The sequence below is a fragment of the Nannobrachium achirus genome, assembly GCF_963921795.1.
Source record: "Nannobrachium achirus genome assembly, chromosome: 22".
Lineage (NCBI taxonomy): Eukaryota > Metazoa > Chordata > Actinopteri > Myctophiformes > Myctophidae > Nannobrachium > Nannobrachium achirus.
The window spans coordinates 48,515,948-48,534,947 of record NC_137829.1 but is presented as its reverse complement, the minus strand read 5'-3'; the positions used below and the strand labels follow the sequence as shown (position 1 = coordinate 48,534,947).

The 19,000-nt window shown below is 46.4% G+C and overlaps 2 protein-coding genes across 4 annotated transcripts in view; one reads left to right on the top strand and one right to left on the bottom strand.

Annotated features, from left to right (window-relative positions):
* The window catches only part of mmadhcb (metabolism of cobalamin associated Db), a 250,037-nt gene that overhangs the window by 152,659 nt on the left and 78,378 nt on the right, over positions 1–19,000 (bottom strand). The window lies entirely within an intron of this gene.
* Positions 1–19,000, top strand: part of lypd6 (LY6/PLAUR domain containing 6) — a 90,025-nt gene that overhangs the window by 45,494 nt on the left and 25,531 nt on the right. For both annotated transcript variants that reach the window (XM_080753244.1, XM_080753243.1), the window contains exon 2: positions 5,853–6,027. In XM_080753244.1, coding sequence (XP_080609370.1) covers positions 5,910–6,027 — 118 coding nt within the window. In that variant the 5' untranslated portion in view covers positions 5,853–5,909. The remainder of the gene's footprint in view (positions 1–5,852; positions 6,028–19,000) is intronic.

The window sequence follows — 19,000 nt, the reverse complement described above, 5'->3', positions numbered from 1 at the left end:
GTCAGCCACCTGTTATTTTATATACATCGATAATATGGATCTTCTAAGTGAGATCATGATGTCTCCTGTTTGTACTGTTACTGCTTCTATGGAATGGGGGAAATGCTGTGCTTGTGTTTGCTCTGCTGTATACAAAGAACCAGTGGACTGGGTCAAAAACAGTGGATTAGGATTGCTTGTAGATCGGCTACTTTTGTTTTGAACGGTTGATCATAGAGGGACGTGCCGCCCCTCTATGGATGCGGGAGTGCAAGGCACAGGCGGCCGCGGTGGTCCGCTGCCCCGGCGGACCACCAAATGGACGGCGCCGCCACGAAAACACTATATCAATCAAACAGTTAGGCAGCCTAGGCTATATACATACTGTCTCAGATAGCATACATGCTAGGCTAGCTTGCTTCCTCCGTGTTGTAGTTGAGCCAATAAAGGTTATTTGACCACGTTCACCACGACGTTAATCGTCGCTATTGTTGTAAAGACGCAATGAAGACCTGTGTGGCTTCTAACACGTTGTCCAATGTCCACCACATCTATAAACTATAGCGCGTGTATCCAGTTGTTATTGAATGAAGAGGACAGAGGGAGAGGAGGCGGGTCGCTGTGTGAGCAGTGAGCATGTCATGTTTCTGCGCCATACACGTTCTGTGGGGGAACACTTTTTGGTGTATCACCTAACACGCTGTGCCACTATGGTCAGAGAGCGGCCCGGTGCTACGCTAAAACTCAAGCACCCATTGAATTCTGTGACCATCTACGGACACACAATGGCGTTCAAAACACACTGTCGTTAGTTCTATCGTCTGTTTTAAGACTTTCTACGCGGATTTCATTTGTGTTAACATAGCGTTAAGTAGCATGCCTTCACCCATGAACAATGGTGGCGTCTGGACTTTTTAAAATATTTTTTTTTCGCAACGTGGTAAATTATTTTAACGTGGACTCCAATGGAGGCGATGCGTCCGTGGGACCCAAGGACACTGACGTGAATGCGTCTTTAGGCAACGTGAATGCGTCAGCGACGCGTGACGCGCACGTAATGACGTCACTGCACACACACACACACACACACGCACACACACACACACACACACACCTCATGCTCTTGGCAGTGTTGCCAGATTTTGTGAGAGAAATAAGCAACCAGGTATTTTCTTATTTTATTTTTATTTATTTATTTAACATTTTAACAAATCTGGTATGGGGGCCCCTGGCACAAAATGTTTTCAGATGGGAGTCTGCAGACAAATACATATTAATGTGGGGGTCCTTAACATGAAAAAAGATAAAAACCATTGGTTTTTAACAACATTTAGGGAGCAAGCCCAAATAAGCAAAGTACACTTTAGAAACAAGCCCCCCCCCACAAAATAAATAAATAAAATACAAATAAATAATAATAAAATAAATAAATAATAATAATAATAATCCCTAACCCTAAAAAACAAATAAAGAAAGAAAAGAAAAACACAACCCGCAACTGCCACTAATTACGAGCAACTGACTTCACAGAATAACACGTCCAAAGTCGCTTATAATAATCAAGACATGGCAGCCCTGGCTCTTGGGTTTCTGACTGAACACGCTGTAGACCTTTGGCTGTGATAAGGATCTCCCAGAGGAAACTCAATGCAGTCCAGCACAGTAGCAGCGCTCCATGGAGCATTGTGCAGAAGGTCAGCAGCCAGTGCGTTACAAGAGACCACCACTCCTCTCTGCCTGTTCATATGTTGTTGTTGCTGCTGATGATGTCATGGCCAGTGGCTTTGCATTGTAATCGGATGCGGAGGCAAGACCTGGAACACATTACCATCATTTTATGCTTTAACTATTAGAAAATAGCAGGTATACAAGCTCACAGCGCGGCACCGAGTGCCGCGCTGCGAGCTTGTAGATCTGCTATTTTTGAAAAATCTTAAAAATGTGAACAAGTCTTTGAATATTTTTGACCCGATTCTATAAATCTCTTCTGAATCCTTCTAAGGTTTTTGAAAAAAAAAAAAAAAAAAAAACACATGTTTCTATGTCAGTGGTTCTCAAATGTTTTTTATGTCAAGGACCCCCAAAATGATATGTATTTGGCCATGGACCCCCATCTCAAAATATTTAGTTCCAGGGACCCTCAGAAGCAAATATTTGAGTTAGAAATGTTCGCTTTAAAATAGATATATTCAAGATTTGTGAAATAATTTAACAATTCAAAAATAGCAGATCTACAAGCTCACAGACTTGGTCTTGCCCATGGCAAGTTTTAGTTTTTTACACACCATATGATGTTACTGAATATCATGTCTCCAGGTATTCTTCTGAATATGTATGACACTTATTTACAACACTATGGCACATAATTCCATAGCCCACTAGTACTAGTGGTCCTCAGATGTTTTATTTGCAAGGAGGACCCCCTTAACCCTGAGTGTTCAAATGGGTTCCATACAGACCTGTTATGGTATTTCAGGGCTATCTGTATGCCTGATGGAGGGGAAAGGAACTGGTTGGAATAACGTGTTCCTTTCACGCGCTACGTCCAACCTGGGAATCTCCCCACTGTCAGGTGAAAAGAAGCGACTTGGATTCCTCATGCATAGAAGGAAGCATGAGGTCAGTCCGTTGCTCTCCCCAGGATGACAGAGGGAGTGTAGCGCCCAGGATGACATTAGATAATTGACACCGGGTGAAAAAATGGGTTACAACATCGTGGGATAAATATTTAAGGAGAAAATAAAGGTATCGAAATTGGTGCCAACTGCTACCCCTACTACTACTACTACTACTGCCACAACTGTACTTTGAATCCATTGACCTAAGGGAAGTATTGTGAGCATAAGCAGAAAGAAAGCCAGTATGAATGTAGCAGAACATAAGGGATGTTTTTGTTTTGGTCCACTGGAAACCAAGCAGCGTGTCACCCTTCCCACACCCGGAGATATAGAAAATTAACCTTTCAGAGGTGCTGGCCTGTAATGCCCTCATGCCTTTGTTTGTAAACAATGTTAATCCTCCCAAAGAATCCGTCTGCCAGTGTCAATGTCATTGGGGAGAAAAAGAACAAGTGCAAGCAAGACACAGCAGAATTGATATCAGATTTGTACAATGTTTTATTCTGTATGCTTTTAGACTTTCAGTAACACACTACAGTCGTTCAAATGTCCTGTCTTATGGCAGATTTTAAATCGATAAATAATATCAATAATTGTCTCTTGTCGGGTAAAAATCTCAAAATTATCAAAACACATCGCTTCGGGCTGCGTTTTCGAGCTTGCGGATCTGCTACTTTTGATGCTTTTGTGCGACACTGTGGTACGATCAAGTAGGGCGTTCATATACGAAAACACAAAAAGTAAAAATATGGAGATGGGAGGTTTCTGCCCGACAGCAACGATATGGTATTTAGGAGCACAGTTTGTCATTTCGTTTTTTGGAGCTCGTTGTTATCCAATAAATTCTCCCCCCTCATCTTGGGTCAGCAGAGCAGAGAGAGCAGACTTTTGAGACCTAATCCTTAAATTACCCCGCGAGCTTCGGGTGGCAAACATAAATCCCACGCTAATGCCAATAAGTATCCGTTTGACTCATAAGTGTGGGTATCGGGTTTATGCCAGGGGAAACTGAACTGAGCGTGAACCTCAGAGGAATGTTTAGATAGGTCCTCTTTGTGCGGGCGGTGCAACCGCGTTGTTTACACCTCGGCGATAGAACGGCACAAGGGAACGATTGAAATTTCACCAGGGTTCCTCCTGGGCTTCGCTAGCGTCTTGCTGTGCGTGGTCGCGACGCTCACAAAGGGCCCGAGTCAAGTGCGCGTGACAAATGGTACGAGCGGATCCCATTTTTCTAAAAAAGTGTCAAAGCGTCTCCTTGTCCTGGCTGCCAGAGTGTGTGTACCCCTGCCTGTCAAGAGGCCGAGTGACGGAACGGGCCAATGTTCTCGCCGGGGGTTTGTTGGAGGGGGCACAATTAACCAGAGCACGGCCTTACTTTACCCGCGGGGTGATGGACGAGGTCCGTCCCAGTCAGAGGCCTCTATTCCAGGCTCCACGTCTTTGGCCCGTGGGACAGAGAGAGAGAGAGAGAGAGAGAGAGAGAGAGAGAGAGAGAGAGAGAGGCCCCTGCTGTCTGTCTCTTCCCCGGGCCGTGCCAGGGAGCTAGGCTAGCTTGTCTGGTGAATGCACCCTGTCTCACTCAGTCACCATTCTAACATCTTTTTCTTTTACTGATGAGGACAAGGACGGAGCAAGTGTCGGTCCAATGGGACAGTGGAGATCCTTTGACTCGGAAAGTCGGAAGTCTTTAAAATGTTCAGATGGATCATTGAGATTTCCCCCTCAGGGAACGGTGAGAATATTGTAAAAGAAAACGCTTGCTTTGGCTCTTTGTTTTCGTTGACACAATTCCTTTGCTTGTTTAGTCTATAGCAGTGTTTCTAAAACTTTCAAATGTCAAGGTCTCCCGTCAGTTACAGACTTGTATGAGTCAATTTAGACCCCCATAAAGGAACCCACAGAGTCCCTGGAATCCACTTTGAGAATCACTGATCTAGTATACAGTGTAGGAGGCAAAGCTTGTTTGCTGTACTTGATTGAACGTGTTTTGATTTGCACATTCTGGGACAGAGTTTGGATGGATATCATAGCGGGAATCTTAAGTAGGAGGAAAAACGTTATTTTAAATACTGTATGTGTGTGTGCATCCTGTTTTTGTTTCATCAGCCTCGGCCCTGGCATTTGATACGTTTGATATGTTGGTCTAGTCTAGCGCGGTACGTCTCTAAATCTCGGTCAGCCCCGTTACCTTGGCTGTGATCGTGACACATTCATTGCTCTGTTGGCTGCCGACCAGACACATTCTGTCAGGCTGTCAAATATTCAGTTAAACTAAGTATTTGTGGTGTTTATTACTGTGACTGTTTTTCCCTCAGTGGAGAAATGTCACCGAAAAAATGTTAAGGTTTTGGAGTTGGAAGGCCATGGACATCCCAGTCTGTATCTGAGCCTCCAGAATGCTCCACTCCACACCTAGTAATTCATGTCATTTTTTGTATTACACAAGTCCAGTATCTAATTTTGACCATGTTAGGGAAAGTGTTGAGCGTGTCTTTATTCAGTGGCGTCGTCCTGTTACGCACTTTGTGCTTCACTGTTCAGAGACGTTTAGAACTTTAGAACAGTGGTTCCCAAACTTTTCAGTTTGAGACTCAAAAGAGAGATTAGACGATTGCCCGGGACACAAAATAGTGATAATAGCAGATCTACAAGCGCACAACACTGCAAGCTTGTAGATCACTGCTTTATTTATATATTTTTCTTTATTTCTTCTTGAAATTATGGATTTTTCTTTCTATAAAAAAACAAAATGTAGCAAATAAAAAAAAAACATAAAGGGAGGGACACATACAAATGTGTCTTTGCCAGTGTGTTTCCCAGTGTTTGGGAAACAGTGCTTTAGAAGACCTTGTTGTTTTGACCTTTGTGTGCAGACCTTGTTGTCTAGATGTCAGTATGTTACGGTGGCACAAAGACCGGGGGGGGGGGGGGGGGCAGGGGGCAGTTTTGCATTGCATTATGTACTCCGAGGTGATGACATTGATCTAATCGGGTAATGCTTGACAGTGTGTGGGATAATTAATGACCAACAGTGCTTGACACTGGGATAATTAACGTCCTTCTCTTGTCTGTCGGCAGCAGTCGGTGTGTCCAGAACGTGGCCTTTATAATCCAGCCCATTTGGACCATTGAAAACTACAGTATTTATTTCATTGACCAGGGGGTCCTGCAGGGATCTATAACTGACCCCCTCCTGTTTTCCCTCTACACAAAATCTCTTTGCTTTAATTGAATTCAATCTCTCTCTCTCAGGTGTCCTGTAGCATGTGGAAGCTGCATGTGTGAGGCGGCAGCAGCCAGGGGGCAGCGATGGAGCCCTGGCCTGCAGTGGCCTGGGTCCTACTGCTGACCATCATATCCGATTGGCTGAAGACCGCCCAGTCCAGGGACTTCACGGAGCAGGACATCATCTACCTCCACCCCTCCAGTGAGTAGCAGACACAGACACACAGTAGCAGAGGGACATGAGACCATGGTCTCCCCCCCTCCAGTGAGTAGCAGACACACAGTAGCAGAGGGACAGGAGACCATGGTCTGCCCTGAGGAAACACCCCAACATCTTAAGTTGCATCTGCGTTCGTTTGTCAGCTCTGAATGAGACTAATTCAACTAAAGGTCATGCCCTCACTGATCTGCCGATGGTTGAGGGGTTTAGAACCAACTGTCTCCAGTACCCACATGCAACCCACATAGCTGGCACTGGAATGTCTTCCTCCTGAACCCTATATACCAGGGGTCTTCAACGTTTTCAGGCCAAGGACCCCTTAGTTGAGAGTGAGACAAAGCAGGGACCCCCAGAAACCTTTCATAGATTACATATAGTTTCATCGTTTGACAGCACAATCGTCAGTGTATTTTGGATTTATGTCAATGTGTGTTTTCAGACATTTAACCTCTTGAACCGGCTATACTTAAAATAAAGTTGACCTTTCACTCTGTACTTAGTCTGCTCTTTTTCCCCTCTACAACAAACCTCTTTGCCGAAAATAGCCGATCTGCTATTTTTGGCTAAAGTTTTCAGAATATGGAAATTTTTTTCTCCTTTTTTATAATAACCACTTGAACAGTGGTTATTATAAAAAAGGAGAAAAAAATGTTTCTGTCACTCAAAGATTTGGAGGACCCCCTGTAGTAACTCTGAGGACCCCCTAGGGGTCCCGGACCTCCTGTTGAAGACCCATGCTATATACCTTTGTTGGAGTGGAGTCCTCACAGGCTCTATGGTGCCCGTCTATAGTTCTGTTTTCGCTCAACATTAAATATTTTTGCAGAAAATACTAATAGCCAACATGTTGGCTATAGATTTGTATTTGCTATAGACACAAATCGTAAGACTGTGATTTAGAGACAGTAGCATGTTGTTTAGTGTAGAGACGGATGCTAGGTTCATTGTTCACTACTAATAATGTGGCTATTTATCTTGTTATTTATTGACTGGAGCTCACGCTTACTCTGCTTATAACGGTCTCACGCTTGTAAAGTCTCTCTGGACTCTGCTAAATGACCTAAACTGTAAGAAATGCATTCTAGGAAGTACGGTGTTGTTGTACAGTGTTGGTCAGATGAAAACAAAGGATTCCCCAAAAGGGAGGTGTTTCTTGGAGAGAATGGAGTGAGGGTTAATGATGAGGAACAACAAGGCACTTCCTTAAGCCAGGGGATCACTTTGTGAAATGAAATGAGGCTCCATTGCAGTGATAGATGGATGTGAGCGGACTGTAGAGCAGCCGTTGTGTTTCTGTGGAGCTTTGCAAATTGAATTCCACCTCATCCATCACGTACGTACGTGTGTGTGTGTGCGTGCGTGCGTGCGTGCGTGCGTGCGTGCGTGCGTGCGTGTGTGTGTGTGTGTGTATTATGTCACAGTTAGTTTGAGATTCAGTTAGATTGAGAACAGGAGCGCTCGTTTTTGGGCACAAGGTGGAGCAGGCGGTGCCTCCTTCGGGGAACTAGGAATAATTTGACTGAGGTTAGGGTTAGGTTTAGGCAGAGTTTTACTGAAGCGCTCCTTTCCCAATCTAACTGGTTTCTCAAACTAACTGTAACATATATATATATATATATATATTTATATATATATATATATATATATATATATATATATATATCGCTTTAAGTTAGTTAGATAGTTATACATCTGTGTGTCATAAATGTGTGTACCAGGACATGGCTATACACAAGTTGAACATGGATTAAATTTGACACACAATAAGAGGCGATAAAACCAAACAATCTGGCTTTCCTTTAAAGGCAGTGTGTGTTTGCCTGCTACAGTACTGTTCCTAAACGACGCCTATGGGGCTGTGTGTAATTAGCCGTTTATTTGGCGGCGTGCCGAATAAAAAATACTTATTATAGGTGTGACGATCGATCCGACAAAACACAAGTGCTTATCAGACAAACATAAGTGCTTGATGGGAGTTCAGAGACACAGGTTTAGGCAGGGTGGTGTTGGGCCGCAGGCCAGGCAGGAAGCAGAGGTGGAAAAAGTACTACATTTCTTTATAAGTAAAAGTATCAATACAGCAATGCAGAACTACTACTGTTACAAGTAGAGGTCCACTTTTCAAAATGTACCTGAGTAAAAGTACAAAAGTATCTGCATCAAAATGTACTTAATGTACCAAAAGTGAATCTAGTCATTGTGCAGAATATCCCATTTCACAAGTTCAAAATGTATGAAAAATCTTTGAAATGTGAAAATAGCAGATCTACAAGCTCACAATGCGTCAAGGCATAATTGTGAGCTTGCTGCCTGAGCTTGTAGATCTGCTATTTTCAAATGGCCAAAATCTATAGGGCTGAAGAGTGTTTCGTAATTATGATACAAATCTAACTAACTATAGTAACTAAAAATTGTTGTGGAGTAAAAGTACAATATTTTCCTCTGAGATGTAGTGGAGTAGAAGTAAAAGTACAGAGAATTCTCCAGTAAAGTAAAATTACCTAAAAGGTAACCAGCCCGGAGGTTGGAGAAAATCCTCCGTCAGCACCAGCTACTACATCAGTTCTTGGACTGGGTGTGGAGATGGCACCTGTGATCGTCTGACTGACTGATTTACACTTGTGAAAACAGCCGATCTACAAGCACACAACGCCTCGCACCAAAACAGCCGATCTACAAGCACACAACGCCTCGCGGTGCGAGGCGTTGTGTGCTTGTAGATCTGCTGTTTTCACTACTTTTGTGCAACGGCCTTGTATGATTAAGCAGGGCTTTACATTGCGAAATAACCTACAAATTTGACACTGGAGATATGAGGTTTCCACCCGACATGGGGTGATATTCTTGTCTGTCTGCTCATCTGTCAGACAGACTGGCAGAGAGACAGAGCTGATGTTGAACTGATAATCACTCATACTGTCAAGTAGTCTCATTCACAGACAAGGGCATGGTTAAATCAAATTAGCCTCTGCCCGGTCAGTCACTTCAACCTGGCGCTGGATATGTCAAAGTTTAGCCTTCCCAAACGTCAGGCTCACCCCGCCGCCTAAGCTAATTCATATCAACTCTGTCGGGTGGAAACCTTGTCCAATACTTTTCAGGATTCAGACTCAAAAATATTGAAAGTAGAAGATCTACAAGATAGAAATTTGTGAGCTTGTGGATCTGCTACTTTTGATGCTTTTTGTGTGATCAAGTAGGGCGAAAAAACACAAAAGGTTAGAATTTGGAGATAGGAGGTTTCTGCTCGACCGCGACGATATACCAGACAGTGGTTCTCAACCTGTGGGTTGGGACCCCCAGGGGGGGTCCCCAAATTATTTTGGGGGGTCCCCAGATGATAATGTGCAACATTGTTTTCTCACTCAACAGTAAACAAACCAACATAAAGTTTAAGTGTATAGAGGGTATCTGCACATTTCTAAAGTGACAATTTGAGGACTTTTTAATACCTCTAAAATGACAAATTAAACATTGGCCAAATTGTCAAATATTAGAGGCAGAAATTGTGAAAATGGCCGATCTTCATGCTCACAGTGAGCATGTAGATCTGCTATTTTCACAATAGAACCGTGTTTTACAAAATGTAATTCCTCAACTCTTAGTGCTCGTGCTCGTAGGGTGGGGGGGTGGCGGGGTCCCCTGTTAACATTATGATTATTTTGGGGGTCACAGCCTGAAAAGGTTGAGAACCACTGCGATATGCTACAGCAGAGTTCCCCGATTAGTTTTCCCCAAGGGCCGAATTATGTTGAGGGTACCAAGCCGAGGGCCACAACATTGCAGGGGGCGACGGTGGCGTTCCCGCTACTCCAGTGACAGTTCAGATATCGTCGTTGTCGGGTGAAAATCTTGTATGTCCAAAATCGTTCGTTTTGCATTTATCATTTTAAAAATGATTTAAACTAGAGAAAACAGCCGATCTGCAAGCACACAACGGTGTGTGCTTGTAGATCTGCTGTTTTCACTACTTTTGTGCGACGGCCTCGTATGATGAAGCAGGGCTTTACTTTGCGAAAGAACGTACAACTTTTGAGATACAGGTTTTCCACCCGACAACGACGATATACTAGTTTTGTTGCTGCTCTTATACCACCATTATTACTGGGGTTGGTGGGGGCCTGACAGTAGCCCCCTGCGGGCCGCAAATGGCCCGCGGGCTGCCTGTTGGGGAACCCTGTGCTACCGAGAGGCTTAATTTGGAATTGCACATGAGTTCTGGGTCGAGCCGTTTGGTTATTGTCCACGACATTGCAAGCGGCGCGAAGGCCAGCGGACCTTGGTCCTGCTCTTCGCGCCCGCGGCCGGCGGAGCGCCGCGCGAGTTACGAAGCCGTGGTGAAGTTACGAAGCCGTGGTGAAGTTACGAAGCCGTGGTGAATTACGAAGCCGTGGTGACCACGGCTTCAGGTCCTAACCCGAACCTGAAGCCGTGGTCAGAAAGGAGCGCTCCCTAGCGCCAGTTCAGCCAATCAAAAGCTTCCATGGGCGGGGTTTGCCCAGAACTCATGTGCAATTCCAAATAACGCTACAGAGAGAGAGAGAGAGAGAGAGAGAGAGAGAGAGAGAGAGAGAGAGAGAGAGATGGTCAGGACAACCACGTCAGCTGCAGCTTGTTAATCCCAGGTCTCTCTCTCTGTGTATCGGGTGTCTGGTCCCTGCATGGTGAAGCCGTAAAGCCAGGCTATAGACGGTCGTCGGGGGGGAGAGACCGACCACAGAACCCTCATCCTCTTGTAAAAGCTTTCATTAGACGCCCTCTGTTATTACAGGGCTACAGCTAATGGCCCCGCGGGGAGACCGGAGAGAGGGCCACTCCATCCACCGTGTCATCTATCCCGTCTTTTCTCTCACACTCTCAGGGGTGTCACACCACAAATTCTGGGCCCTGGGTACAAGGATTCACTCACATTTTGTGCTTTAACTATTGAGAAATAGCAGATATACAAGCTCACAGTGCGGCACAGATCTGCTATTTTTGAAAAAACATGAAAATGTGTATGTGTTTTCATTTGAAGGACCCCCAAAATGATATGTATTTGGCCACGGACACCCCATCTCAAAATATTTATTTCAACAAATGTTTGCTTAAAACATACATATCTTCAAAGATTTGCACACATGACTTTCAAAAATAAAAAAATATATTCAAAATATAAAATAATAAAATAATTAAGGCCCCTCCACCTTGGGCCCTAGTAACTCAGCCCCGCTTTTCCCCCCCTTGTGACACCCCTGCACACTCTGCTTATGATATGATTACACTGCTTACACTACACACAGCATTAATAGCCGTGGCCCCATGCTGGAGATATGGGGGGGGGGGGGGGGGCTCTCCGCTGTGGTTTGTTAAATAGACTGTAGGCTGGAGTGGCTTAAGAGTGGTATGTATGGGCTAAACCTGCTGCTTGAGCCCCTTCTCTGTTCCCCAGCCAGACGCGCACACACACACACACACACACACACACACACACACACACACACACACACACACACACACACACACACACACACACACACACACACACACACACACACACACACACACACACACACACACACACAGCTGGTGGAGCAACTGTCTGTAGTATTTTCCCCTCCACTAGCGTGAACACACACACGCACGCACGCACGCACGCACGCTCTCCCTCTCTCTTACACATTCATGTCTGCCACATGCGCACACAATGGGGCACATGCAAAGCACACACACATGCGCAAGCACGCATACAGACAGCGACACTCTCTCTCTCTCTGTCAAACACACTCACGGTGCACACAGACACACACACACACACACGCACGCGCACACACACACACACGCGCGCACACACACACACACACACACACACACACACACACACACACACACACACACACACACACACACACACACACACACACACACACACACACACACACACACACACAGCCCATTTGCCGGGGTCTTTGAAGTGCTGTGGTATGTGTTGATGTGGATCCATGCATAGAACACCATTACGGTTAACCTCACCCCGTGTTCGTCTGCCTTGTGACCACCCCCCTCCCCCCCCCCCCCCCCCCCCCCCGTGCCGCCTACACATCAGCCCCGCCCCCAGGCCTCTCTTGTGTCCCAACGATGAGACCCTCACAAAAATGTGTTTTTGCAGGGGACAAAGAACTGCATCATCACTATACAGAAAGGTTCCATTACTCATTGCAACATACGCATTTAGTGGTCTTTTAAAGGACAACTTCGTTTTTTTTTTACAACAAGGGTTCATATTTTAGATAGTTATTAGAGAAAAGAAAAGATGAAAATGTTTTCATTTACTTCCATTTTAACGATTTTGATGTTGGGGGCATGCTTGCAAGTGGTTAAATACTGTATGTATTGTTAGACACAATAAGCCCATTCCCAAAATGCACCGCAATCTTTCATGGGCAGATGTGACTTATGGGGGCTGGTGTAAATAGTAACAAAGAAATTGACGGCTTATTGTGTCTAAAAAGACATATTTAGCCACTTGTACGCATGGCCCCACCCACTGAAATCAAAATACTAAAATGGCTAAAACAATAGAAAGCAGTAAATGAAAACATTTTAACACTCATCTTTTCTTTTCTCTAATTACAATCTAACATATGAACCCTTGTTGTAATAAAACAAAGTTGTCCTTTAAGCCCTCTTTTATACTTATGTAGGCCGATTTGAAAATAAATGAAGGGTGGCAGTTCTTCCATGGCCTAGTGGGGAATGTGCTTGCAAAGTTTCACGGCAATCAGATTTGAGGCATTTAGTTAAAAACGGGCCACTCCTGCTCACTTTGGAAGCCGATATTAGCCAATCAGGATGGTATATGAAACATTGGACTGATTCTTCTTGATCACATGACTATATAATATGTACCGATTGGCGTGATGTTTGCACAAAATCTGTTGGAGTAACCAAAAAATGTGTTTAGCAAAAAGTGGCCTCCTCGTGGTGCTATAATAGGCCGATGTGAACAATTTGGGACAGAGGTTTTTCCTTAGCCTTTGTCCAGTTATAGGTAAAACCCTGATTTGGCCTGTTGCAGCGCCACCGTGAGGCTGATTTGAAAGAAATAAAATAAAAAAATCAGATGACATTTCTTCCTTGGCCTAGTGGGAATGTGCGTGCAAAGCTTCACGGCAATCGGACTGCGTGCTCAGTTCTACATCGACAGGGACAACGGTGCACCAGATTAGCGGTACATCGGCCTGGCGGAGACAATAAATGTTTTTTCTACCAAATCCATTATCTCTGTTTCTTGTGAATAGAGTCTGCAACAAACTAAAACGAAGCCACTGATTTGTGGGGGTGACCTTTCCCAATCCAGCAGTCGACAGGCAAGGGGCAGAGGAACACTGTGCAATTGTCCCGCACACAGTGTGATAGAAACTTTTTTTATATTAACCACTTGAACCATAGCGTCTATATTCAGAGAACTTTAGCCAACAATAGCAGATCTACAAGCGCAAGGCGTTGTGAGCCTGTAGTTCGGCTATTTTAGGCAAAGAGGTTTGGTGTTGAGGGGTAGAAGAGCAGACTAAGTACAGAGTGAAAGGTCACCGGTTCAAATGGTTAAATATGTGAAAACACGAATTGACATGAATCCACTGATGATTGTGCTGTCAAACAACAAAACTATATGGAATCTATATGTTCATCTCTCTGTATGAACATTTCTCTCTCTCTCAACCAAGAGATCCTGAACATGTTGAAGACCCCTGGTCTAGGTTGGGTAGTGGTAATGTGATGATCATCAAGCCCTAGCTGAGAGCTAATTGATTGTCCCCCCCTCCTCCTCACCGTGACTCGGATGGAATGTTCCGACAAGGGACCCCGGCCTCTAATTGCACCCCAGAGTCAATTAGATCATGTTCCTTTTCAGGCAGATTTCCACGAATCTCTCTCTCTCTCTCTCTCTCTCTCTCTCTTTCTCTCTCTCTCTCGCTCTCTCTCTCGTTCTCTCCCTCTCTCTCTCTCTCTCTCTTTCTCTCTCTCGCTCTCTCTCTCGTTCTCTCCCTCTCTCTCTCTCTCTCGCTCTCTCTCTCTCTCTCTCTCTGCCTTGTCAGTTCTGTAATCACCATTCTGATTACGTTCCAAGCCACTGTAGCGTGTCGTGGCTGTCAGCCCCACAGATTGGGTTTGTGTTGTGGGGGGCTGCTGTTTTGCTCCTACAACAATAAATAGCAACTGACCAGAGAGAGCCCAGGTGTGACTATTGTACGCAGTCAAATCCAGAGTGATAACCACTTAAATCCTGCAGTATATCTTCTCTCTCTCTCTCTCTCTCTGTCGGGTGGAAACCTCATACTGTATGTCCAAAACTGTTACTTTTCCGGATTCAAATTCGAAAATAGCAAAAGTAGCAGATCTACAAGCTCAAAGCGCGTTCCTTCACACGATGTTTCGAGCTTGTAGATCTGCTACTTTTGATGCTTCTGTGTGACGCTGTAGTGTGATCAAGTAGGGCGTTAAAACAAAAGTTAAAATAAAAAAATCGCACACGGTGCGAAGTGAGCGGAACAAACACATCACATGTGCATATCTCCTTGTATGGGTATCTCCTCGTCTGTGAGGTCAGTTATTTATCTGCATCAGCACGGATCTCCATAGTACTGTACATGGAGATCCATACTAATACATTTGGCTAATACTGTACACACAAAGTGAAATGTACAGTAGGAGCGGAAACACAAAGGTTAAAATATGGACCTTTGGTATGCAATAGGCCATGGACCCCTGCATCGCTTAGACTAAGAGTGTCCATTTTGTTTCATTTGTACACTCAGAGTTACAGACCCCTAAGGGTCCATTTGGTTCCTAACTATCAATCATTTAGCTGGGGACTCTCAAGGACCGCTCAAGTGGTCTTCCTAAAAAACCACTGCAGTTTGTACTGTAGAACTTAATCTGTACCGTGTAAAAAAACATGACTGTTTTCTCTACTTTCTGATAAGCTGATCTTTGTTTAAGATACACGCTTTTCCAAGTGTGACAGTTTGCGATAATGCATGGTGGGGTGACTGAAGCAACAGAACTTTCTGTTGGAAGCGAGGCATGTTCAAGGTCAGCTACCCTGGCCATCAGAACCAGGCTGGCCCCACATGAGGTCAGCTACCCTGGCCATCAGAACCAGGCTGGCCCCACATGAGGTCAGCTACCCTGGCCGTCAGAACCAGGCTGGCCCCACATGAGGTCAGCTACCCTGGCCGTCAGAACCAGGCTGGCCCCACATGAGGTCAGCTACCCTGGCCGTCAGAACCAGGCTGGCCCCACATGAGGTCAGCTACTCTGGCTTTAGGAACCAGGCTGGCCCCACATGAGGTCAGCTACCCTGGCCATCAGAACCAGGCTGGCCCCACATGAGGTCAGCTACCCTGGCCATCAGAACCAGGCTGGCCCCACATGAGGTCAGCTACTCTGGCTTTAGGAACCAGGCTGGCCCCACATGAGGTCAGCTACCCTGGCCATCAGAACCAGGCTGGCCCCACATGAGGTCAGCTACCCTGGCCATCAGAACCAGGCTGGCCCCACATGAGGTCAGCTACTCTGGCTTTAGGAACCAGGCTGGCCCCACATGAGGTCAGCTACCCTGGCCATCAGAACCAGGCTGGCCCCACATGAGGTCAGCTACCCTGGCCATCAGAACCAGGCTGGCCCCACATGAGGTCAGCTACCCTGGCCATCAGAACCAGGCTGGCCCCACATGAGGTCAGCTACCCTGGCCATCAGAACCAGGCTGGCCCCACATGAGGTCAGCTACCCTGGCCGTCAGAACCAGGCTGGCCCCACATGAGGTCAGCTACCCTGGCTTTAGGAACCAGGCTGGCCCCACATGAGGTCAGCTACCCTGGCCGTCAGAACCAGGCTGGCCCCACATGAGGTCAGCTACCCTGGCTTTAGGAACCAGGCTGGCCCCACATGAGGTCAGCTACCCTGGCCGTCAGAACCAGGCTGGCCCCACATGAGGTCAGCTACCCTGGCTTTAGGAACCAGGCTGGCCCCACATGAGGTCAGCTACCCTGGCTTTAGGAACCAGGCTGGCCCCACATGAGGTCAGCTACCCTGGCCGTCAGAACCAGGCTGGCCCCACATGAGGTCAGCTACCCTGGCTTTAGGAACCAGGCTGGCCCCACATGAGGTCAGCTACCCTGGCTTTAGGAACCAGGCTGGCCCCACATGAGGTCAGCTACCCTGGCCATCAGAACCAGGCTGGCCCCACATGAGGTCAGCTACCCTGGCCGTCAGAACCAGGCTGGCCCCACATGAGGTCAGCTACCCTGGCCATCAGAACCAGGCTGGCCCCACATGAGGTCAGCTACCCTGGCCGTCAGAACCAGGCTGGCCCCACATGAGGTCAGCTACCCTGGCTTTAGGAACCAGGCTGGCCCCACATGAGGTCAGCTACCCTGGCCATCAGAACCAGGCTGGCCCCACATGAGGTCAGCTACCCTGGCCATCAGAACCAGGCTGGCCCCACATGAGGTCAGCTACCCTGGCCGTCAGAACCAGGCTGGCCCCACATGAGGTCAGCTACCCTGGCCGTCAGAACCAGGCTGGCCCCACATGAGGTCAGCTACCCTGGCTTTAGGAACCAGGCTGGCCCCACATGAGGTCAGCTACCCTGGCCGTCAGAACCAGGCTGGCCCCACATGAGGTCAGCTACCCTGGCCATCAGAACCAGGCTGGCCCCACGAGGCCCTGTAAGGAAATCACTTTAGATCTTTCATCAAACAAAGGACGGAATTCTTGGGATCAGGTTTGGCTTTCGGGGAGATATCTATAGCAGTCCAGAGGCCACCCTTCTGGTCTGGCCAGTGGGGATTTGCGTGTGTGTGTGTGTGTGTGTGTGTGTGTGTGTGTGTGTGTGTGTGTGTGTGTGTGTGTGTGTGTGTGTGTGTGTGTGTGTGTGTGTGTGTGTGTGTGTGTGTGTGTGTGTGTGTGTGTGTGTGCGCGTGCGCGCGTGCGCGCGTGTGCGTGTGTGTGTGTGTGTGCACTCGCTCCTTTCTGCATATGCATGTGTGGTCTGTTTGTTTACATTGTAGAGAAGGAGAATGTCTTAATGTTCCCAAAAATATGTATAAAAAAACAACGTTTCGGCCTCTGTGGCCTTCATCAGGTATAGTTTCCTTTATTTTGCACATTGTTATAAAAGAATAGAGACAATACATATCAAAGAAAACAGGTTACTGTGCGAGGAAAGGAAGAAGGAAGAAGCCGGCAAGCTTATTTGGAATCATTTCCTTACATATTTGTTTAAAACTATTAGGCTATTTAAACCAGTGGTTCTGAAAGGACACTCAAATTAATTATGTATTTTTCCCCTAAACCCTCATCTGAAAATGTTTTGTGGCAGGGAGTGAGCCCCGTGCCAGCTATGTGTTGTTTCAAAAACCTTCCAAATATTCCACAATTTATCTAAAGATGTTTTTGAAAATAGCAGATCTACAAAATCTATTTTCAATTGTCGATGTACAGTCCATACTAAGGTTGCTCATGAGGCCTAGTCGCTTCTTTTGGACCGTGTTTCCCTAGACCTGGTCGCTTATTTCTCCCGCATACTCTGGAAACAGGCGCAAGCCACAAGCCAGAAGTTCCTGGGAGGTAAAAAGAGGTCAACGTCTGGCCAAGGCGGGATCAAACCTGATTGGCAGGCTTTTTGTGGGCTTGAAAGAAAGTTTGTGTGACCCGCAGACCTGCAGCTGTCACCGGGGAGGAGGGTGGGAGAGAGAGAGAGAGAGAGAGAGAGAGAGGGGGAGCCAATCAGATTAATGTAATGGTGCGAAATTGGAAAGACTAACAGCGTCAAAGCGTTTGATCCTGGCAGATGGTCGCCATGCATGGTGGGCAGTTTCCATCTCCTGGGACCTCTTTGCATAGAAGAGGAGGAGGCCAGGGTGTAATGGAGGCTGCACTCTGCAGTGTGTGGTCACCAGTGGTGGGAAAAGTACTCAAATGTTTTACTCAAGTAACGGCATCAGTACTGCAATGTAGAAATACATACTGTTATGCTGCAGCCACACCAAAGTACCTATGAGAGTGGAATCCGTGTTCCGCCGATGCATTTCAATGGGAAGGGGGCGTTTTCATGTCAGTGGAGGATAAATGCGCGCCACGCAGACCTTGCGTTTATGCTGGAGCTCCGTTTTTTTCCCCTCTGTTCGATCGGGTGAGTCAAAGGCGGCATGGGGAGGGTTCTGGAAGTGACTGACAGACAGGCGCGTCGCTGTCTTTGGGACCGAATGCGCTCTCTGCGTTTTAGTCAGCCAAAAGAGTTTATCCGCTGGCGACCATACTTTGGTGTGTGTGTGTGTGTGGTGGGTCGTAGACCGCCATACAGTGTGATGAGCTGCAGCCCTGCTCTTGTTTCATAGAGATGTCCCTTTGGAGTGATGGTTAAGATATTGGACTTTCCCGCGGGAGACCCGGGTTTGAAACCGGGTGGGGAGGTTTGGATCATCTCCGTTATATTGGTGCCGTGACCCGGATCTGGCTTCCCCGTATGAGGAGGTCAAAGGGAGGGGGGGGGTGAGTGTGGTGGGTCGTAGACCGCCATACAGTGTGATGAGTCGCAGCCCCAGCCTGAAGCCTCAAAAGTTTAGTATCTGCTCACATTCCATAGGGATGTCCCTTTGGAGTGATGGTTAAGATATTGGACTTTCACGCGGGAGACCCGGGTTTGAAACCGGGTGGGGAGGTTCTGATCACCTCTGTTACATGTGCACCCATAAGTAAAAGTCTGGTATTCAAAAAGTACAAAAATATTGGTATAAAAATGTACTTAAATTACCAAAAGTAAAAGTACTCATTATGTAGAATGTCCCATTTCAAATTAATACAAATATTTAGAAAATAGCTGATCTACAAGCTCACAATAAGACGCATTGTGAGCTTCTAGATCGGCTATTTTCAAATGGTCGAAATGTAGATAGGGCTGAAGTGGTTA